Here is a 24,120-nt window from a genome sequence, read left to right on the forward strand (position 1 = left end):
CATAGGGATGCATATATCCTTTCTGATTGGTGTTTCTGGTTTCTTGGGATATATTCCTAGAAGTGGGATCACAGGGTCAAATGGGAGTTCCATTTTCAGTTTTTTAAGGAAACTCCATACTGTCTTCCATAGTGGCTGCACCAGTCTGCATTCCCACCAGCAGTGCACAAGCGTTCCTTTTTCTCCACATCCTCTCCAGCACTTGTCGTTTGTTGATTTGTTGATGATAGCCAGTCTGACCGGTGTGAGATGGTACCTCATTGCTGTTTTGATTTGCATCTCTTGGATGATTAGTGACTTTGAGCATGTTTTCATATGTCTCTTGGCTTTCTGAGTGTCCTCTTTTGAAAGGTGTCTATTTAGGTCCTTTGCCCACTATTTTCTTTTTTCCATGTGGTTTTAGGTCAATGAAAAGTATTACCCCAAGAGTTCATCTATCTAGCTCTCATTCTGAAAATTTTCATAATCTTCTTTTGAAAATTGATAGTCATTAATTTTCCCTAATCAATGGCTGTTAGTAGAAGTGACACAACTAAAATTCTGTTTGAAAAGAGTAAAATGAAGTTGTTTTGTTTATTGGCCCCCACATATACATCTCTGGGCTCAATCTAAGGGCCTCTTTTCTTTAGCCAAAATAGACAGAATGCTCTATTCTTTGGCCCCACAGTTAAGGCAAGAGAGGGATTGGAAGAGATATAATGCTACTCCTCACAAAGCAGCAATTTTGAATAGTGGAAACCAATGAAGGATAAAAAGACAATCAGAACTACACTTTTTTAAAAATAATTTTTTATTGTTGAAAGTATTACATGTCTCCCCTTCCTCGCCCCCCACCATTGACTCCCTCCAGCCCACCCCCGCTCCCTACCCCAGGCCCTCACCAAGAACTCAACTTTTTAAAAAAATATGTTTTTATTGCTTTTTAGAGAGAGAAGAAGGGAGGAGAGATAGAAACATTGATGAGAGAAAAACATCACTGATTAACTACTTCCTGTATGTAGTAGTATCAGTAGTAGTATTTACCTTAGTGTGATGGTGGTAAAAGGAGACCTCTCTATTTGGGAGTTCCTGGGGACCTGTAAATCCATTTTGTAATGATTTTATTTATTTATTTTTAAAACATATTTTTATTGATTTCAGAGAGGAAGGAGAGGGAAGAGAGATAGAAGTATCAATGATGAGAGAGAATCATTTATCGGCTGCCTCTCGAACGCCCTGCACTGGGGATCAAGCCTATAACCTGGGCATGTACCCTGACCAGGAATCAAACCGTGACCTCCTGGTTCATAGGTCGTCCAACCACTGAGCTACACCGGCCAGGACATTTTGTCATGATTTTAGTGGAATGAATCATGAGGGTTCAATTGCTTAATTCCACTGAAATCCTAGACAGGGGGAATAGTTTCAGTCTTGTGGTTTGAAGAGTGTGTGTGTGGAGTGATGACAAACAAAACCAGAGAAGATAGTTGTCTATTATGTACATTTCAACAGCCTCTGCAAAGGCTGGCCTAAGAAATCTTTTTAAAATCATACCATCATGATGTCTCCAGAAGATCTCTGTTGAAGCAAAAATTATCTAAGTGCCAAAACCCCAAATCTGGACTGCTAGCACTTCACATGTACACGTAAATTCATTTTCAGGATTGCTTTTTCCTGGAAATGACTCTTGGCATTAGAGATCAGTTTAGAGACTGAGAACAAAAACTCAGAGACAATGCTGGTAAAAACATAGCAACCAGTGTTCTGGGAGGGGAGCCCTGATTTCTAGTGTGGTGTAAATACTCCCACCACGACTGATTTCTGCTACCAACCTGACATCACTGAATGTGGACTTGGAAAGAGATGCTCAGTAGCATCTCTTTATATAACATTTCCCATAACAAAGATGCAGTAGACCTAAGTAACTTCAAGAGTATAGGTAAGAGTAAAAAGTAGTACAATAATTATGAAGTGATAAGTTTTGAGTATTTATTACTTTGTCTTTAATGTAATTTATTTAATTGTAAGTTTACAAAATTTATTTTTAAATAATGGCTGTGTTTAACATCCAGCTTGTAAAATTTCTGATATCTTAACAATTGGCCTTCATGAGCCAGTGTGAGCCAGCTCCTGGCACAACAGGGCCCTGGTTTATGTTTGGTTGATCAGGGTGAGAAGATTGATCTAGATTCATTGTCCCAAAGCCCTCAGATCTTATAAATCACAGGCCTCTACTCCAGTCTTGTCAGCAGGTTTTTCCCCCCACTCCACCCCTGCCTTCTTCATTTCTTTTTTTAAGTAACTTTTTATTTTTTTGATTATAGTTAATATGCAATATTATATTAGTTTCAGGTATACAACCTAGTGGTTAAACATTTATATAACTTATGAAGTGATCACTGTGATAAATCTAGTACCCATCTCACACCATATACAGTATAGTTATTATAATACTAGAGGCCCGGTGCACAAAAATTTGTGCACTCGGGGGGAGGGGGGATCCCTCAGCCTGGCCTGTGCCCTCTTGCAGTCTGGGACCCCTCAGGAGATAACGACCTGCTGGCTTAGGCCCGCTCCCTGGGGAATTGGGCCTAAGCTGGAAGTCAGACATCACTCTGGCAGCCCAGGAGCCCTCAGGGGATGTCCACTTGCCAGCGGGGAGCAGGCCTAAGCTGCAGTCCGACATCCTTAGCACTGCTGAGGAGGCGGGAGAGGCTCCTACAACCACCGCTGTACTGGCAGCCATCAGACTGGCTTGTGGCTGAGCAGAGCTCCCCCTGTGGGAGCGTACTGACCACCAGGAGGCAGCTCCTGCATTGAGCGTCTGCCCCCTGGTGGTCAGTGTGTGTCATAGTGACCAGTCATTCCCAGTCTTTCTGCTGTTAGGGTCAGTTTGCATATTACCCTTTTATTATATAGGATAGAGGCCTGGTGCACGGGTGGGGGTCGGCTGGTTTGCCCTGAAGGGTGTCCTGGACCTGGCCAGCCTGGGTAAGGGGCTGATGGGTGTTTGCAGGCTGGCCACACCCCCTTTAGGGTGGAGGGTTTCCACTGGGTGCCTGGCCAGTCTGGGTAAGGAGCTGAGGGCCGTTTTCTGGCTGGCCAAGCCCCCTGGTGACAGAAGCTCCCAGCCTCTCCTTTTTCTCTTTTTTTTTAATTCTGGGATTTATTTACTTTCTATAATTGAAACTTTGTTGCCTTCAGTGGAGCTCAGAGCCGGCCGGGAAGCTTGGATTCCTCCATCACTGGAGCAACCAAGTCTCCTGCTCACTTCAGCTCCGTGGCTGCCAGCTGCCATCTTGGTTGGGTTAATTTGCATATAGTCGCTCTGATTGGCTGGTGGGTGTGGCTTAAGGAGTATCAAAGGTGCGGTCAATTTGCATGTTTGTCTTTTATTAGATTAGACTATTGACTATACTAGAGGCTCAGTGCATGAAATTTGAGCACGGGTAGGGTCCCTAGGCCTGGCTTGCAATCAGGGCCAATCTGTGGGGTGACCATTGGGGCAATAGCGGCCCCTGCTTGCACCTGCCTTGGCTGGCCTGGCATCACCCACTCACCGGCTCCACCCCCCACCACCACTGCTGGTCACCTCCCTCTATGGGTCGACCGGTGGGGTGATTGGGGGGCCCATGCTGGCACCCACCTTGGCTGGCCTGGTGCCGCCTGCTTGCTGGCCCTGCCCCCTGCTGCCACCATTGGTCTGGGCCTTCAGGCTGGGGGCAGCTCCTGCATTAAGCATCTGCTCCCTGGTGGTCAGTGCACATCATAGTGACTGGTTGTTCCTCCAGTCATTCCTCCATTTGGTTGATTATTAGGGTTTTATTATCTAGGACTAGAGGTCTGGTGCACAAAATTTGTGCATGGGAGGGGGGTCCTTCAGCCTGGCCTGTGCCCTCTCGCAATCTGGGACCACTTGCCCCTGCCTGCCTGTTTGCTCTCCCCTAACCACTTGCCTGCCTGCCTGCTCAGTGCATGTCATAGCGACTGGTCGTTCTGGTTGTTCCACCATAATGGTCACTTAGGCTTTTATATATATAGATTCCCTATGCTGTACTTTACATCCCCGTGACTCTTCTGTAGCTACCAAATTGTACTTCTTAATTCCTTCAACTTTTTCACCCATCCCTACACCCCCACTTCCCACCTGGCAACCATCAACATGTTCTCTGTATCTATGATAAATAGATAAAGAAAAATTGATGCATACATACAATGGAATATCATTCAACCATATAAAATAATGCAGTATTTCCATCTGCAATAACATGGATGGACCTAGAGGGTATTGTGCTGAGTGAAATAAGTCAGTCAGAGAAAGACAAATAATTTCACTTACATATGGAATCTAAAAAATAAATAAACAAGCAGAACAGAAACAGATTGGCTTCCCTCTGAACACTCTCCTCACTCCTCAAAATATGTACATCCCACTCACTCTTCTTCTTCTGGTCCAAACACTAAGTCATCTCCCAGGCCCAGCACCAGGAATCAGGCTGTGCCGAGTGGACTCACAGGGTGGTTACCTGATGAACTTGACTTGGCCAGCCAGCTGTGTCCACATGCACTAGCCTTCTCCCCATAAATCAGAAGCCAGTTGCACAGGCCTGCCCAGAGACCAACTGGTGGTTTCCATCAAGATAAAACAAACATGTGAGAAATCAGGCCCTTTTCCCTGTCAGGGACTGCCATGTCTTGAGCCCTGTGCTCTGCCAGGCTGAATTGCTCAAAATATTCAGTACGACTGACCAGGGCTCTCGCTATGGACCACTAGATTTTTTTTCATGTGTTGCATCAGACTGGTGTGTTCTTCAAACTTTCTCTTCTCTTATCACCCTTCAGGATTCAGCTCCTGTATTACCTCCTCCAGGAAGCCTTCCCTAAACACCTTCCCAAGCAAGATTGCCTTTCTTTTGAGATACCACCATACTCTGTAATGCTGTGTTTTCCTCCCTAGGCTGCAAGCCTCTCAAGCGAACAAATAGTGTTGTATTCCTCTCTGTAGCCCAATACTAGCATACATGTGTGCTGTAAATATTTGTTCCATTAATAAGTAAATGGAGGTATTAATACCCTTGTAGGGCCTGGACTAAGAATTACCATTGTAGCTGAGCCCCCTTTTTCATGGCAGTTCCTATAGGGGTCATCGTTCTATTAGAACTTTGAGGTCGAAGTAAGCACTAGAAGACCCTTTTTCTACTTTATTTATTTATTTATTGTGTCAAATATTTTATTCAGCTCATTAATTAATGAAGAAACCAGTAACATATTACAACCTGTTCCAAGGAGAACCCCTTTCCATTTTATTTGGTAATCCTCACCCGAGGATATTTTCCCATTGATTTTAGAGAGAATGGAAGAGAGAGGGAAAGACAGAAATATCAATGTGAGAGAAAGACATTGATTGGTTGCCTCCTACACACGCCTCGACCAGAGCCTGGGCCGGGAAGAAGCCTGCATCTGAGGTATATGCCCATGACCAGAGTCAAACCCAGGACCCTTCGGGATGACACTCTATCCACTGAGCCAAACAGGCTAGGGCCCCTTTCTACTTAAAAAATTCCTTCATCTATGGATTTATAGCCATGGAGAGCTAGTGGCCAACAAAGCCCTTCCTTTCAGGTATCTGGCCGTCAGCAGGAGAGACTGGGTTGATGGCCTCCTTTTCTTTGTGAAGTTGTTTCATTAAGGGGCTTTAAAAACATTCAGGAAAGATGGAAAGAGACCAGATACTTGATGGGATTGTAGGACCTCTGAACCAACCCTCAAGTCTCTTGCTTCCAGTTTTCCTACTAAACAAGATAATAGATGTTTATTTGGGGTGGGGGACATAGGAAGCTTTTTGATGATCTGTCCTTTAAAAAGCAAGGCTGCATATGTTTTGATGGTCTGCTGGAGAGGGCCATATTCTGACAAATTAAAATGATGAGAAGAAGCCTGGGATCTAACAAGTGACTAATGGTTAAGAAGTTAGCACTTATTGATAAGCCTCAGTTCATATACTCTTTGCAACAATCTTATAGGGTAGATATTCTTATAACCATCATTTTACACCTGTGGAAACTGAGTCATAGAGCCCTAAAGTAATTTCTTTAAGGTCACCGAGGTAGCAAGTGGTGGGGGGCAAGATTCTAACCTAAATAGTCTGACTCTAGAGTCTGTGTTCTCAACCACGACACTTTACTGAGTAATATTTGATAGATAAATGAATTAATGTCATGGAAAGCACTGCGTATTGCAGGGCTGTCTATACTGGATCAGGATCCCCAAGTCAAATTTTCTTCCTTGCTGGGATGTAGATCTCAACTCCTTCCATGACCACCTAAACAATTAGGAGTGGAGGGGCATCTGAGCTGGCAGATGTGATTATTAAGGACTCCTCTTGCCCAGGCTATAGCAGCCTACCTCAGATCCATTGAACCCAAACTTCTGTGGAGGGGATGAATTTCCTCCCAGGTTGTGTGAGAAAACCTCCTTGAATATAGAAGCAATTTAAGTAGAAAAGGGATGGGGTGAGGAAGTCAGAGAAAGAGTAATCCCAAGGGGACTTTTCCAAATAGGCTGCTGCCGCTGCTTTAAAATTTGTTCTTTTCAATGAGACCCTCATTTCTAAGACACCCCATCAGAAGGAGTGTGTATCAAATATTAAGCTCTATGTTGGTCACTACTTCATGGAATAACCTGGGACACTGTTGTACAACTACAGTTCTCTTATCTGAAAAAGGGGTAACAATACCAGCAAAAAGCAGGAACTTGGGCTCGCTGGTTTCTTAAGGCCTCTTCCAGCTCTGGGATATATAACTCTAGAACTACAGGGTTGCAGCATTGGAATGTTCTCATACATTTTACCCTTTGAGTCTTCAAATTTATACTCCATATTTTTTTTCAGTGACACAAGAATGTTCAAAGCAACCACAGAGGTGGGTCAGGGGAAGAGTGAGCTGGGCATGCTGTGTTGACAATCACGGGGTTGGTACTTTGTAGTCATTAGAGAGAGGCCCTTATGGAGGAGTCTCCAAAGACCAAAGCTGGGTAAGACCTTGGGGGACTATAATGAGCAAGAGTATGCTAGAATACAGGAGTCAAGGTCCAAGAAGTGGGGACAATGGCTGGCTTCATGAGAGTCCGTCTAACTTGCAGAATAAGAATAACAATTGTGGGATCAGACAGCCTGGGTGCCAAGTCCAGCCTCCCTGTTTCCTAGCTGCATGGTCTTCCTTGCTTTTTTTTCTGAGCCACAGCATCCTCTTCTGTAAAAGCTGGGTAATAATAGCACTTCCTTCAGGACTAAACAAGATCATGTTTAAAATAGTGCCCAGCCCAGAGTTTACATTAAGTAAATGGGAGAGCTCTTGCTGCTCAGTTGATGTCATTGTTACTAGAAGTTTCACACTGGGAATCCATGAGCTGAGTTGTTCTCCTGGGTCTATGACACTGCAAGATGGGCAGCTCATAACAGCCATTAAGAGTGTAAGCTTTGCCAGAAATAAATCCATGCCTTTATAGTCAATGAATATTTGACAAAGAAGGCAAAAACATATAAGGGGGTAGATAGTCTGTTCAATAAATGGTGTTGGGACAATTGCACAGATATGTATAAAAATGAAACTAGATCACCTTCTTACACCTTACACAAGAATAAACTCAAAATGGATTAAAGACAAATGTTAGACTTAAAACCACAAAAATCTGAAAATAAAACATAGGCAGTAAAATCTTGGATATTTCTTGCAGCAATATTTTTTCTGATATATCTCCTTGAGCAAGGGAAGCAAAAGAAAAAATAAACAAATAAGACTACATCAAACTAAAAAGTTTTGCACAGCAAAGGAAACCATCCACAAAATGAAAAGACAAACCACTGAATACATTAGCTAAGGAGTTAATAAGAAAAGTGTATAAAGAACTTATAAAACTCAATACCAGGTAAACAAAAAATCGAATTAAAAATGGCAAAGGACCTGAATAGACACTTTTCCAAAGAGGACATTCAGATGGCCAACAGACATATGAAAAGATGCTCAATGTCACAAGTCATCAGAGAGATGCAAATTAAAACCATAATGAGATATTACCTCACACCTGTCAGAACAACTATCATCAATAAATCAACAAACAAGTCTTGTTGATGTGGAGAAAAGGGAACCCTCATGCACTGTTGGTGGGAATGCAGATTGGTGCAGCCACTGTGAAAAACAGTATGGAGTTATCTTCAAAAATTAAAAATGGGGCTGCCTTATGACCCAGTTGATTCCACTTTTGGAAATTTATCTGAAGAAACCCGAAACACTAATTCAAAAGAATATATGCACCAGTCTTAGCTGGTTTTTCTCAGTGGATAGAGCATCAGCCTATGGACTGAAGGGTCCCAGGTTCGATTCCCATCAAGGGCACATGCTGGGTTATGGGCTCAATCCCCAGTAGGGGGTGCGTGTAGGAGGCAGCCAATCAATGATTCTCTCTCATCATTGATGTTTCTACCTTTCTCTCCCTCTCCCTTCCTGTTTGAAATCAATAAAAATATATTTAAAAAAAGAATATAGGCACCCCTATGTTCGTTGCAGTGTTATTTATAATTGCCAAAATTTGGAAGCTGCCCAAGTGCCCATCAGTAGATGAGTGGATAATAAAGCTGTGGTACATTTATACAGTGCAATACTTCTCAGCCATAAAAAAGGAAATCTTACCCTTTGTGATAGTATGGATGGACCTACAGAACATTATGCCAAGGGAAATAAGCCAGTCAGGGAAAGATAAGTACCATATGATTTCACTTATATATGTAATCTAATGAACAAAATGAACTAACAAACAAAATAGAAACAGACTCATAGAGAGCAAGCTGACAGCTGTCAGGGTGGAGATGAGGGATGGGTGGGGAAGTGGAGGGATTGAGCAAAAGAGAAAAAAAACTCAAGGACAGGGACAATGGTGTGGTGACTCCTCGGGTGAAGCGGGCAGGAGGGAAGGTGGGAGAGATGGGGGAGGTTATAGGGGGGAAAAATGGTGATGACTTGTGGCAGTGAACACAATATACAGAGAGGTATTGTGGAATTGTGCACCTGAAACCTGTATAATTTTGTTAACCAGGGTCCAATAAATCCAATAAAAAGGGAAAAAAAAGAAAGAGTGCAGTCTTTGCAATCAGACTGCCAATGTTTTAATCCACATGCTAATACAAATCACAACCACCCTGCAATTTACTCACCTACAACATGGGAATTGAGATCTACTCATAGCAAAGAGCCTGGCACAGAGTGAACACTCAACAAACATTAGCTGGGCCTTTGGCTGCATAAGAGTGTAAGAACATGACATATTTCCTGAAGACATGACTGCAGTTTTGGTGTGAGCATAAGTGACATTCCCAATTGGCATGGAAGATCAAACCCAATCAGTAGGGGAAGAGGATGCGTGAAGTTCTGCCCAGAAGGTGAAAAGGGTACCACTTTGATTATCATGATTATCCATTTCCACAATCATTCTCTGCCTCCTTCCCTCCCTCCAACTGGAACTCATTTCTGTACACTGTCTAAAATGGAAAGGCTTAACTTCATTTGTAGACATAATGCTCCCTCCAATCTAACTACTGGTTCTCTGATGAAAGTGCTCATTTGGCCTTGTAGGAGGAGCACATGGTCCTGAGAATGTAGTTGCAAGCTAGGAATAGCCATATTACCTGATGGACCAAAGGGGCAGCAATCTCTCCTGTTCCCATGACTGTGTTGAATATTCCCATAATGCGCCTCTAAAATCCAAGAGAAGCAAGACTTTTATAGCAAAACTGGATTTAGAGTAAGTGGGTTATTTCAGGACTTAATTTTGTTGCACTTGAGGCATCCAAAAATTGTTACTATCGACTTACTGGAAGATAGGCAGCATTCTGAAGGCAGGTTTGGAAGGGAGCATTTTCGTAAGTGGAGGAAAGAGGTTTTCAGGGCTTTGTAATGCAACATTTGCTAATCCATGTGTGTAAGAGGACAGTAAACATGGATGGCCAGTCAGCACGAGCATCGGTTGAAATGGGAAAACCAGTAACAGAAAACTGGAAAGGGATGGGGAAGTGGGTTTAGAAATCTAGTCAGTGCTCCTGTACTTTCTGCCTTGACCAGGAAGAAGCAAATATTGAGTAGTATTGCCACCAGCCCCTTCCCATCCCACCTCAGCCACTCCTGGGAGTGAAGAAATCAAATGTAAGAGCAGAAGGGAAAGTTTAAGTATCTGGAAGCCTGTGAGCCTAGGGCTTTTTCCCTTCCCTTCTCTTGCTCCCATCTCATTTTGAGACTGGAAGGTTCCTTCCAGAGAGGCATCGTTGGCCCTAGACAACTGAAATCTGCCAGAGTGGATCCAAAGGAAAGGAGACAAAGTGTTGGCTTTGCTCAAGGCCTAGGGGACAACTGTAAACCAGAGCTTCTTTTTAGATGATCCAACACAGTTCTCCAGAGAAAGAGTTATGCCAGCATTCTGGGCAGGACTGCCTTGGAGGGAAGATTACTTCTTTGACCAGAGTGTATACTATCTCCTGAGAGCCGGAATGTGGCAGACTGGGCACAGAAAGGCAACAACCAACAGAGCCAAGCATTCCCTCTGGGACCAAGTAGGGGAGGAGTTCGGATTTTTCTCAATTCCCAAAATATCCTTTTATAAAGAATAAGGTCCGGCCCAAGTGGAATTTTCTATCATTTCGTTTTTTTAATTGTCCCACTCCCATGTCATTTGTTTCTTTGGTGGTAAAACAACCTGTATAAAGTTGTCAGCGGCATGGGATAAAATGGGTCCTGGAAATAAGATGAGTTGTTGCTAACCTCTCTCACTAGAATCAGTTTGGCCGATATTGTTCACTGTCCCAGTCAGTTACCAATTTTCCTGTCAAAAGGTTCACACTTTGGGCCTTAGCTTTAGCCTATTGTTGAGAAACAGTTTAACTGAAATAAAAATGTGTAATTCGCTTTCATGAACATTTTTTATAATGCCAAAGAAAACAGAGTAGGTAGTATGCTCTGCTTTAAGCAAACTCAATATATGAATGGATTTACAATAAACTGTGGGTAGATTATTGGCAAAATGCTTCAACATAATTTTTAAACAACAAGCCTTTCTGAAACATGCTTAAAACTAATTACTCTATAGCCAGGTTTTCAGAACAAGTCACATTACTCAGTTCACACCTTCCTCACTGTACAAAGAGCTTGCTATCTGAGTGCAGGCCTATTTCCTTGAAAGATCTTCTGGTCAAAAGTATTACCACCAATAGGAACATGAACAAAATAGATGTTTCAATAGCTTTCCCCTCTATTCGGCTTCCAACAAAATGAAAGTATTTGGGTAACCTTTGCCCTAACATATAGGTGGAGCTGGATTAGATACACAGTGAGACAATAGAAAACATTTTTTAATGAATAAACAGCTTTTACAGAGACTGTATATATTACATTGTTATTGCAACTTAGATGAGCCAAAACTTTTCTTTGCACAGATTTGGAGGAAAGAAAATCCTAAAGAGAAATCAAGCATAAAGAGGTAGTTGAATAGCAATATGGCAGAAAAAAAGCATTATCTTAATTCCTCTTTCATTTCATTACAGTATGAGAGTAAAATAGCTGCTCAACAAACAACTGGAATAACAAACAGACATTTTTGCCAATGTTTCAATGGGTTGCTTGATATTTTACTCCTGGCATTACTGAGAATTGCATAAAATGATGGAACCAGTTTATCTAAGATAAGCCTGTGATGCCACGTTGACCTATTTGCTCTCCTTTTGTTTATTGTTGTTGTATTGACAATAGATGCCTGTTAAACAACTTTTTAAATGATGTATAAGCTACAGTGTTGCTTTGTAAACTTGTTTATCACATCTGCTGTGACAAATTTTTAAAAGGCTACAAAATCATGAGGCAAATCTTCAAAATGACACCAGGAACAGATATTACAGGCACTTATCACTCAAGGTAAACTTAGTGCATTTGCAAATACCCAATTGTTAGTGAAAATGTCTTCATTTCACCTCTGGATGTGCAAAACCCAGATTATAAAATAGTTGAATGGCAGGAGCTATCATTCTAGGAGGAATTGAACACATACATTTTACACAGCTCTTTTTCCTTCTTCCTCTCTGCATTCAGGGAGGGCCACAAATTGCAGCCCAGGCAGCCAGCTGCTTTTCAGATCTGTCTTTGATCATGAATTAAAACCTCAACAAAAAAATTCTGCCTGTAAAAAAAAATTTGAATATTCTAACCATTACTATTATATGTATTTTTTTAATTCAGGGGAAAAAATCCACAAGCTGGAGAACAGGCTGAAAAATCTGTCCTTGTCCATTATTTCAGCTGCTTTCCATTTGCATGTTTAGATGACCCATACCTCTGCTATTATTCTGCCTTGGTAAACGAGAATGGATGCAAAGTCAGCATGTTGAGAACTCAAGGAATAAGTCCCTGAAAAAAACTCCATCTTGGAAATAGAGTTGGCCTAGGGAATCACAGTTCCCAGTGGATTCCAGCCCATCAACAGTGTGCAACCTGTTGACAGTTCAGAGACCTCTGGGTGCTGTGAGCCAGCCTCGGGAGCTCCATTGCTCCAATAGCCAGTCACAGGGGTTTATCTGAGCCCAGGCAAGCTCTACAGGCAGAGCTGGAAGTGCCACATGTGCAGTGACTTGACTAGCCCCACAGATCTACAAGCAGTCAGATTTCAGGAAAGGCAAATTGTTGAAATACTTAGTTCCCTGCCCCCCTAAGTCAGGGGTAATCACTCTTTTTTTTTCTGAGTTGTCTACCAAAAATTAACTTTATCGGATTCCATTTTCTACATTTTGCTGTTTGTTAGCTAGCAGCAGTAATATAGTACAAAGCAGAAAGGCATGTCTGCCTGGTACCTAGTGTACACACACACACACACCAATCTAGTAGAAAAAGATTGGGTCCGATAGACAGGAAAACCTAACCAAATAAATGGCACTGTCTACCAAGGAGAAGTCTTGTCCTCCTGGCTAAACTTAGCTTTATGTCTCTGTATAATCTTCATTCCTAAGCTTTGCTGCAAAATCAATGCATAAGAGGTGAAAATGGTCACGTCTAACTAATTACCCCATTCAAGTACCTCCCAAAGAAAGCCAAGGCTGAGCCTTGCTTCCTGCCTCCCACCACTAAAACAAAAGCTTGCTGTAAAACCACCCAAATGTGTATCTAAGCTACTGAGAGCAAAGTAAAATCTTTCCTTGCCAAGATCTACATTTGCTGGAGTTACATACTCACTCAACATGAAGCATTCTATGGTGTGGAATTTTATTTTAACAATTCAAACTTCCCTTTCTACCTAGATTAAGTAGAGATATGTTGGGTAATTTAATTTTACTTAACCTGCAACTTCTCACTGAGAGTTTCTGGGGTGCTTTTGAGTTGATTGTCATGTCTATTTAATAAAATTATGTATAACACAAACTATTTAAAATGTTAAAAATCTGCAAAGTAATAGGTTCAATAACAAGCTTGGCTACTTACTGGCTGACTATGTTACTTAGGCAATGTATTTAACATTGCCGAGCCTCAGCTTTCTCATCCAATCTGGAGACAATGTGATCTCACAGGGTGGATGTGAGAAATAAAATGACTTAACAGGCTCATGTATGTGAAACCACCTGGCTCAGTACCTGGTACATAGTGGGTTCACAATACATTTTTGTTGGGGCAGCATAAAGAAATACCATGAGCCCTGGCTGGTTTGGCTCAGTGGATAGAGCGTCGGTCTCCGGACTGAAAGGTCCAGGTTCTATTCTGGTCAAGGGCATGTACCTTGGTTGCGGGCACATCCCCAGTGGGAGGTGTGCAAGAGGCAGCTGATCTATGTTTCTCTATCATCGATGTTTCTGGCTCTCTATCCCTCTCCCTTCCTCTCTGTAAAAAATCAATAAAATATATTTAAAAAAAAAGAAATACCATGAACTAAGCACAAAAGTCATAGATTGTAAAATTCACTCACCCTGGCATGGCCAAGATTTTAAATACATTTTGGAGAGCAGGGAGTGATGAGTTGGTTATTCTAATGGAGCTAAAACTTAAGGCTTCCATTTAATTAGAAATTTTAGACCTCCAAACAATACTACCTTTTAGCTCCATTGAAATAAAAAAAAAAAATGTGCCGACTCAGAATTCTCCTTTATCCCTGAGCCTTATTTGTTTCCTAGTCTTCTCACTTTCCAAAACAGACTTGACTCCAAAAGGAACTATCTGTAAAGCATCAGATTATGGTCCAATACTCAGTGATGCAACTGAGTTTAAAGGGGCTAGAGATGGGTATTGTGTGTAAAGGTAGAATTTTCTGCAAATATGGGGCCCTGATGAAATTCCGTAACAATGAGTAATCTAATCATATCTATTATTTGTTGAGTGTCTCCTATATGCTAGGCATCCTGCTAATTGGTTTACATATATTACCTCATTTGATGTTCATAACAACCTTATATGTGGTATTTATCATTACTATTTGCCAGATGAGGAAACGGGGGCTCAGGAAGAAAAGTGAAATCACAAAAGTAACACATCTAGCAAATAGAGATGCGTATGACCCTTTTTTTGGGGGGGGTGTTACATTTACACTAGATAATAGGAAACTGTTATACTAGGACGGTGTTATGACCACATGGTGTGTACCAAGTTGGAGGCGTAGTCTGTAATATATGCTCCTGGAGTCTGGTAGCTTTTGCTTGGGCAGTAACCATGCCTGCCTTCCATTCTTCATCAGCCCAGTCTGGCTCCAAACATCAAACCTGGTAACATGATGCTCTGACAACATAGCATCCATTAAGAAAGTGCAGGTTATCTCATTCTGCCTTTTCTGTTTCTGGCCACAGGTGATGATGCAAGAAGTCAGAGGGATTACTTGAGGCATTAACCTCTCACCTTAAAAGAGTGGACAGGCTTCAAATAAACAACGCACTGCTGCAGTTCTGAATCACGGTGCGGAGGGGGATGGTCATTTTCTTAAATGCACAAATGGCATGATTCACTTCTTCCCTGCCCTAATCTTTTCACTCTTGTCATTATAACACTCCTATACATATGCCATTTTTCAGGTTGGCCTGGCACTAAAGGAACCACACTAACTCTAAAGCAAGCTAAACCAGGGCTCACTCTTAACTCCTTACCCACCATTCTTCCCCATATTGAAATCTTTGGCCCAATGCAACTAGGAGGAAAGGCAATTGCTAGATAAAATCATGAATTAACTTTTTGGTTCTTTTAAAAAGATTTAAAAAACCAAAATGTTAGTTTGGGTTGTTTTTTAAGCATGTTACCTTTTCTACCAGCTTCTTTGCACTTTTCATAATGGACAGTCCTTCATCAAGTATTTCCACACATGCTGCCCAGGATGTGACCCTCAGAACCCTGAAAAGAGGCAGTGTATGGAGGCTAGTTGGGCCTCACTGTGACATTCCTAACTGAAAATCATTCCCTCAGAAGGGTTAAATATTATCTTGCCTAAAAAGCCCATTCCTAACTGAAAACCATTCCCTCAGAAGGGTTAAATATTATCTTGCCTAAAAAGCCCATTCCTAACTGAACTGGGGAGAGATAAGAAACACAGAATTAGATTGCTCAGATAAATGCCTATAATAGCCTGCAATAAAGGACACTCTTCTGATTCATTGCTTCATTCTAGAAAAATAATTCCTTAAGCCTTGCTCTGTGTAACACATAGAAACTGGATGGTTTTACTTTATCCTGGCTTATTCTACAATCTATGGCAAATCCCTTAAGTATTTTATATTGTTCCTTTAAGCATCCAATTAGAGAGATACAAAAATAGTTCAAGAACTGGAATCAAACCTAGTAAAAATGGTTAAAGCAAAAATGGCACATTTCTAGTATTGTTACTTCCTTCTAGTTACATGGTTAACTACATCAATAAATAAAGCAAGTGAATTCAGTGATGCACACTTAAATAGTTACAAACATACATGTAGAAAAAAGGATACAGTAGTGCAAAAAATAAATTATTAAAACAGAAAGGAGTATAAATATTTTATACAATGCTTTATAAAACCTGAACTATTTGGAATAGGACCTCAAGTCAGTGAAATAATGCAGCAAGATTATTACTATCTTTGCTTCACATTTCAATCACACAGTCATTCACTGATGAAAGAAAGAGAATTAAAGCAAAACCACTTTAAACTTTCAGAAAATTTTATGTCAAAAGCATTTTTCTTCTGGGCTCTTGAACACCTCTGCTGTGGGTATAGTTGTGCAGCATGTCAAGAAGTATCTCAACACAGAAAGTTTCTAACAGGTCACATTCTTTGGTCTTTCAACTGAATTTCTCTCTATAATCAACAGCAAGGTAATGCCTCTATTTGATACTTCCTTCAGTTAAGATGTTATTGCAATTTGATATATTTACAAGATGACTCCCCTAAATATATCAAATTGCAATTTGATATATTTACAAGAGGGTGAAATTTCCTTTTCATCAATTCACTCTCACTAGTTTTGGTTTCGTGCTATAAAGGCGAGGATGCGCCGAATACCATTCAGTCTATCCTTCAAGGACCTCATTGCTAGGAACGGAAGCTGAGCACGGCTTTCCAGCGGCAGAACTGCTAATATCCACCAGCACCAGGCTGGACCATTTGGGTTAATCTGCAACAGAGAAACGAAATGAGTTCATCTTATTCCTGTGGAATTGACATCAATGTACAGGTTTGCAAAGTAGCAAGGTAAATATCCCAGGTGAAACTGCTTCTGTGTGTAGCAGAGACTGAAAATTGCCCCTGTATCTACACTGAGTGGCCAGATTATTATGACCGGACAGATTATTATGACCACCTCATCAATACTTCATTGGGCCACCTTTTGCCTTCAATACTGCAGCGATTCTTCTTGGTATTGACTCCACCAGATGTTGATAGGTGATGTGAGGAATCTGACACCATGCCTGGTGAATAGCACTGTCCAGTTCTGTGACATTTGATGGTTGTGGAACCAGCTGCCTGATGGCTCTTTTAACTTCGTCCCACAAGTGCTCAATTGGATTGAGATCTGGTGATTGTGGGGGCCACCTAAGCAAGGTAATGTCTCCCTCATGTTCTTGAAACCACTCCTGCACAATATGAGCACCGTGGCATGGTGCATTGTCTTGTTGGAAGAAGCCATCTCCATTGGGATACGCCATCAACATGATAGGATGAACTTGACAGCAGCAATACTTAGGTATGTTGTGCTATTCAGACGTTTATAATGGCCTGGCCCTCTAGCAACTTCAGCATGAAATTATAGCTAATTTGCCTACAAATGTCAGGTGTTCATAATAATCTGGCCACTAAGTGTATTTCCCCTTATCTTAGCTGGGTACATAGCCACCCAGAAAAAGACATTTTTCAGCCTCCCTTGCAGCTAGGTGAGGCCATCAGACAAAGTTCTGGCAAATTAGATATAAAGGGAAGTGATATGTGTGACTTTTGGGTCATGCCCTAGGAAGGGGGCACATGCCCTCCACCTTCCTCTTCTCTCCATTTCCCCTAGCTAGAAGGACATGGTGATCAGGAGGATGAGGGCAACAAAGGATGGTAGAGCTTTATGAGGATGGAACTTGTGAGGATGGAATGATCTCATAGAACAGAGCTGCCCTAGGCCTCCCGGACATATATGCCTGCTATCTTGTTTAAGCTAGTTATTTTTGGTAGTTGGTTAAAGGAAGCAAATCAGTATCCTAACAGATTCACTATACTTCCTAGCCAGTGTGATTTTACAAGCTGGAATCTCCACTACTCAGTCTCTTCCACTTCTAAGATTCTATTTAAGATCCTTCAGACTGATGCATGCAGCTTGTGGGTCTTCAATTTCCATGACCCCTTAGGCTTTGCATGTCTCCTAACTCCCTTCATTTTCCTGCTTCTGGGTGAAGGCACTATAGTCCACATATGTTATGTCACTATATGAGGCCACAATTACAGTTAGCTTCTCTCCTGAAACCAAGCCTATGATGCACAGCCCTGAAGCCCAATAATCCCACTTTGTAAAAATTCCAAAAAGGGGACATCTGTAATACTTTCAACAACAAAGATAATAGAAATAATAATAAAAATAAAAGAAAGAAAACACATTCCCATAAGAAATGTATCCTGTGCTCAGGTTTCCTTTCACTAAAGACCTCCCCCATCCCACACAAGCCCTTCACCAAAATTTTGTTTGTCAGCAGCTGCCCAGGCATGCATTTTAGACATTGGTGACTTATATTCTACTAAGCCCGAAATGAGCTTTCTGCCCCCAATTTTCTGAAGGCTGGTTTTAGGACTGTAGCGAACCACATTCTGTTCAAATTACCTACATTTGGGATTATCTGCCTCCAAATTGGTTCACTTAATTATGCCCCAACCCTCACTGCCCTCTTGGCTTCTCTGTCTCCACTTGGATTCATTTTTGTCCCTCACTGCAGTCTGTAATATACTCTCCCTCCTATTATCAGTGTTGAATATTAGAGGGACATATTCTGAACTTTTTCCCCCAGGATAATTAACAAAGATATTTAAGCTGATGTTAATATCTGTGGCTGTTTCTAAGAAGCCTCCTCCCAAAGCTTAGAACATTTTTATTACTGGGACCACTGGAGCTGCAGCACTGACTGGATCAAACTGAATGCAATTTCGGCTTTTTGTTTGTTTGTTTGCTAGTGCTGCTGCTGCCAAAGCAACATGATAACAGTCCTAATAAAAAAGGAAATGAAACTCCAAATTTCAGCTTTCTGTTACTGAGTCCTTATGAATCACTCTGTAGCATCTGTTTTTTTCTGGGAGAAGATGCTGTTATCATTGCTGATCGCTATCTTCTGCCTGACCCGGGGAGAATGCTTTCCAGAAGGTGAAGGGAGACATTATGCTATATCATGAGCTTGCTCAGAGCTCTGCTATAGTCCTGAGTTACAGTGGCCCAGAGCCAGGAGCTGGGTTATTGGGAAGCACTAATTGGCCTTTCTCCCTTCAACATTCATGATGCTTTTACATGGGGAAAGGGAGCCACCTTTGTGGTCTGGAGAGAGCAAGCCATTTCAGCCCAGTAGGAACAGGCTGGTTTTTTAAAGCCTCAGAATGCAAGAGAAAGAAGAGACTTTAGAGATCTCTTCATCTATCTGCCTCAGTTCAAAGATGGGAGAAAAGTGGAGAAAGGGAAAGGGACTTAGCCAAGCTCACACAGCTAGAGAGGTAAGCAGGACTAGTCTTTTGGCAGGGACGTCAGAATAGACATATTCTATTTTATTATTGTGAAAGAGTCAGGAATGTGTGTAAGCGAAGAATTCAGAAAGTTCTGGAGGAGGTGATAATATAGGAGAACCAGTTCAGAATGTGGGAAAGGTGATTGTGGGGAAATATTTGGCTAGGATAGCTCCAGTCTTGTCCTAGAAAGAGGGTGTCCTCTGATTTATACCAGGCAAGCAAAGCTTGATGAAACTTAACCATCTCCACTTTCCTGGAGAATTTCTCATTTGCAGCTTGATCTCTCAGAGGGACCTGTTCCCCTAGGAAATAGACCAACTCAGTAGAACCCAATGAACTGCTTTCTAGTATAACTCAGCCAATGGTAAATTTAACTACTGGGTCCATTTTCTGGTTTCTGCTCACCCCTGATGAGGACAATGACAAAGGTCTAGATCCACAGGACTAGGCATGGAGAGACCCAGGAGTGAAAAGTTTCTGTGGACTTGTAGTTGGAATCTGTTAAGGTAGCTGGCCCTATTTCCTAGCTCCTGAAACAATGTGTGTGTGTGTGTGTGTGTGTGTGTGTGTGTGTGTGTGTGTGTGGCGGGGGTAAGACAGTTATGAAGCTCCCTGGAAGTGGCAGCCTTTGGTCTCAGCTTCCAGGACACCCTTCTCTTAAGCCTGGCCTTTATGTGAATCTTGTCACCCGAACACATTACCATGGTGTGAATCTGGACTCCCACTCGAGGTTCTCCTGCTGATTGTGTCTGTGTTTCCATCTCTCACCTGACTTATCTGTCAAAACCTGCCTTGGATCCACATTCTTACTGCTGTACTTTAGTTCCTGGAATTCTGACCTGGGTTCCTTTTGGTCTTACCCCTGATGCCTAATGCCCAGACACACAATACCACATTAGATCCATCTTGTTCCCTGTATTTGATTTGCTAGATAACCACACATCCATCTAATCACAAACCCTAGGCTCTCTCATGTGCTGGGGGCAACCAATTACAAAAAGACAATTTATATACCTGAGGATCCGCATCTTTGTCTGGCATTGGACCAAAGTGATTGATTATCCGATTCCTAAGAGAATTTTTGAGCGAATGAAACCATGATGATGCTTGTTCATAGACACAGTTATGTAATCCCATGAGTTCAGCACAATCCTCTCCTAGAACCTGAAAGTATCAAAGTGGAAGTGAAACATTCTGTACCTTCTCCATCACTCCTAGAGCCACTATTGGTACCTGACTCTCTTTGAGCATCCATCCTGTCCCCCTATGGGAAGGCTCACCCAACCTGGCTTTCTCTTGTGTGGTATGTGAAAGGCTCCTCAGCCAGATGATGGACTGTGTGTAAATACTGCTGAGGGTGGAGGAAGGATAAAGATTTGGCTGGGTAAACTGGCTGAAACAGCAACACATATAGAAAACCAGAAATGCAAACTGGCCTGAGTGGAGGCGTGATCTTAAACTAGGTTATGCTGGCTTATGTTTTTCTCCTTTTCATTTTTTACATCTGCTTTCTCATTGCTTACTGGGAAGAGAGACATGAATGTGCCTGTATCTCACTTTGTAACTTTATCATCCAAGTTGAATATATTTTTTTCACTGATAAAATACTTATTAAGTGTCCTACATAGTGACTGTAAGTATAAATAAACACAGGTTTATTATCTCCTCTTCTGCCCATTAGTCCAGAAAACAAAGGATTAGCTAGACATGTCATCTTGCTGCCTTAGCAAATGATGTATTATTGGGAAGAGCTCTTAGCCAGGTTGCCCATTTATAAATACAAATGCATGTGTGAATCTCTAATTATCTCAAAATAAAACATTTTAAAATACAAATAAATCGATAAAGCAATACACATGTGTAGACCCTGCTCCAGATCTATCCTTTGATATCCCTGACAGAGACCTAACTCTTAGTGGAATGGGTCCAAGGGTTTGTCTGGCTTGGCATTTCTTATCCACAAATATAATTAAGAAACTAAGCAGGGATAGCCAGGACAAGGAGTGCTCTCACTGCCACTCTACAACCCAATGACAATCCGGCAGCATTCAATTTTGCTGCACCAATTTGATGTCAAATCCCAAGGCCCCCAAAGATGCTAAGGGATCTTTTTGAAACCATCTCCATCTGCCAAGCCACAGGAATAACATGGCTTTGGGATTCTTGGCACTAGCCACCCTTACCTTTTGGTCTTCAATGTATTCAATATCGGCTGTGTTGTATCCATCCCGCTGGCCCTGACGAAGGACCCTGAAGCGCCTCTTGCCTACGCTGTCAATCACTGAGCGGCCATCGGCAAAGAACTGAACATTTCTGATCTCTAGAATGCAGCCATGTTCTGCAAACCTGTTTATTGGAAATAAAGTCAAGAAACTGAAATCTTCATGAGTTGTTTCCCTGGCCTCACCAAGCCATTTCTACACCATGCTGTGCCTCAAGGGACTTCTGCCTATTCACCTGTCCCAGGATCTACAGCCACAGCTATACAACAGGCAGTGCCTGTGTGAAAAAAAAACAACCTTAATGTACTAATACAACTGCTGGTATTTATTGAGTACATTCTATGTGCTATGATACTATGCTCAGTGCTTTGTGTGCATTATTAACTCACAAATCATTCCAACAAACCCAATGATGTAGGCATTCTTACTGTACCCATTTTACAGATAAGGAAACTGAGTCACACAAAAGGTTAAGTAACTTGTCCAAAGCCAAACTTGTTCCAAGGCTGAAGCCAAAATATGAACTCAGGCACTTTGACTCCAGAGCCCACCCTCAAAAGAAGTTTTATAGTATATGCCACCCACTTAACAAAAGAGTTATCCTGAGGTTCCTTTAAATAGGCAGCCTCTCACATACTAAACTAAGGGCTAGAGGGACTCTGATCCTTACAAATGCCTATGGTCATGACCTGGCTAAGTCTCCTGAGCTGTACCTCCCAACCTCCTGGGAAAGCCCGAAGGAAAACCAAAAGCTTTCTCCACCCACCTTCCTTGACTCACATAGCTCCTCACTTACCCCTTGACGGGATCTCCAAGGCACATGCCGAACTGTCTTGTGCCTGTCTCAATGCATCTACGAATCATCAGACGGTAGCAAGGCTCAAATATATGTAGGGGACAAGGAACGGTGGGATAGGCCATAGTACACACGAAAATAGGCACATTCTTATTTAAGCTGTAAGGAAGAGTAAATGACATGATTCTCAATGCAATGGAGCACAACACAGAAAGGCTGGTCACATGTCACCACGTGGTTCCTCCACAGGAAGGCAAGGAAACATCAAGTGTTTGTTGTTGTTCTTTTAAAATATATATTTTTATTGATTTCAGAGAGGGAGAGAAAGATAGAAACATCAATGATGAGAAAGAACCAATGATCAGCTGCCTCTTACACAACCCCCACTGGGGATTGAGCTCACAACCCAGACATGTGCCCTGACTGGGAATTGAACTGTGACCTCCTGGTTCATAGATCAGTGCTCAACCACTGAGCCATGCTAGTTGGGCAGAAACATCAAGTTTTGATGGCTGATAAAAAATACTGAAATGCAACTGATGCTGTGGACTGAGTCCCAAGATGGGGCTTGCCTAAGGGCTGAGGTAAAAATGGATATTCTACACAATCTAATTTGGCTAAAGTTCTCTATCTAGCACATTAACATGGTAGGTGACAGTTATACTTCATATTTTTTCTTCTTTCATGCTGTCCACTCAACAATCTCTCCAGGTGTCTTGCTGGCAGTATGGGAAAGGGTACTCGTGGTATAAGTGGACCCAGATCTCCAGAGCAATGATGGGACATTCTCTACAGAGTCACCATGAGCACCTAAAATTTGCAAAGCCCCTAGAAGTCTGCATGGCAGGTCCAGGTGGGAGGAGGAGGGAGCAATGGTGAGGTGGGAGTAATTTAGCCTAGTGATGCTCAAATACACCTGTGCAGCAGGATAACTGAGGGCCTTTATATCCAGACTAGCAGTCTGCAAAGCCCCCAGACACTCTGGTACACCAGCTATGGAATCAGGACCCAGGAGTTTGCCCTTAACAAGTGCCACGAAGGTTCAGACACAGAGCCTGAGGGGGTACCACCAACTGGGCCGGCTCCTCCTAGACCCTGTTCTCTTATTTGTCTAGTCAATCCAATATAGGAATAGCTGAACCTATCAATAGATATAAGACCATTTGCCCAAATCTCAAAAGAATTAAATATAGGATGCCTTTAAACAGAAATTTAGTATATTTCTCTATAGTATATTCCAGTTTTTGTTAATAAGACATTAAATAATATTTGAGAGGAGGGCTCAGAGAGATTCAAGACAAACTTAAGAATCAGAAACAAAGATAAAGATGCCCTGAGTAGATGTAATATAAGTCAATGAGGAAAAAAAAGATTTCATTTCTAGCTTCCCAGGAAAACATGTTGTTCAAAGTGAGAGGGACATTCAGACAAGCTGGTGGCAGTTTAGAAATGGTTCTCTACAGGGCAGGCATAAATCCAGAACAGTTTTTGCCACCGGGAACCTCACCCCCAGAATGCTGTTAGGATTCCACTGGGGTCGAGATGGGAGGGCAGCAGTATGAGAGGCAGAAATTAGTGACTGCCTCCTGCTTTGCCCACTAAGTGAGCTGTTCTTCTAGCCAGGCAGAAAACCTGGAGCCCTATTTGCATCCCCATCCCTACCTTTCACCTCTCAACACCTGTACATGGCAGAGGACATAGCACTCTTACTATTACCATTAATTAAGTACTTACTAGCCACTAGTTCATTTGATCTTCATTGTAAGTCCATGAGGTAAGAACTACTATCATCCCCAAACTACAGATGAGGAAACTAAGGCCCAGAGAGGTGAAGTGACTTTCCTAGAGTCGTGAAGTACATTTACTCTGTAGCAAAACTGGATCATAAGCCCAGGTCCGGCTGACACCAA

General features: G+C 42.0%; 1 protein-coding gene across 4 annotated transcripts in view; it reads right to left on the reverse strand.

Moving 5' to 3' along the window:
- Positions 1–11,353: 11,353 nt before the first annotated feature.
- The window catches only part of LONRF3 (LON peptidase N-terminal domain and ring finger 3), a 40,456-nt gene continuing 27,689 nt past the window's right edge, over positions 11,354–24,120 (reverse strand). For 3 of the 4 annotated variants that reach the window (XM_059679347.1, XM_059679346.1, XM_059679349.1), the window contains 4 exons: positions 22,211–22,369; positions 21,376–21,538; positions 20,207–20,356; positions 11,354–16,622 (listed from right to left, as the gene is read on the reverse strand). In XM_059679347.1, the coding sequence (XP_059535330.1) occupies positions 16,467–16,622; positions 20,207–20,356; positions 21,376–21,538; positions 22,211–22,369 (628 nt within the window). In that variant the 3' untranslated portion in view covers positions 11,354–16,466. The remainder of the gene's footprint in view (positions 16,623–20,206; positions 20,357–21,375; positions 21,539–22,210; positions 22,370–24,120) is intronic. The other variant, XM_059679348.1, reaches the window with a different exon arrangement.

This window comes from Myotis daubentonii, chromosome X, assembly GCF_963259705.1.
Source record: "Myotis daubentonii chromosome X, mMyoDau2.1, whole genome shotgun sequence".
In the NCBI taxonomy this organism is placed as follows: Eukaryota; Metazoa; Chordata; class Mammalia; order Chiroptera; family Vespertilionidae; genus Myotis; species Myotis daubentonii.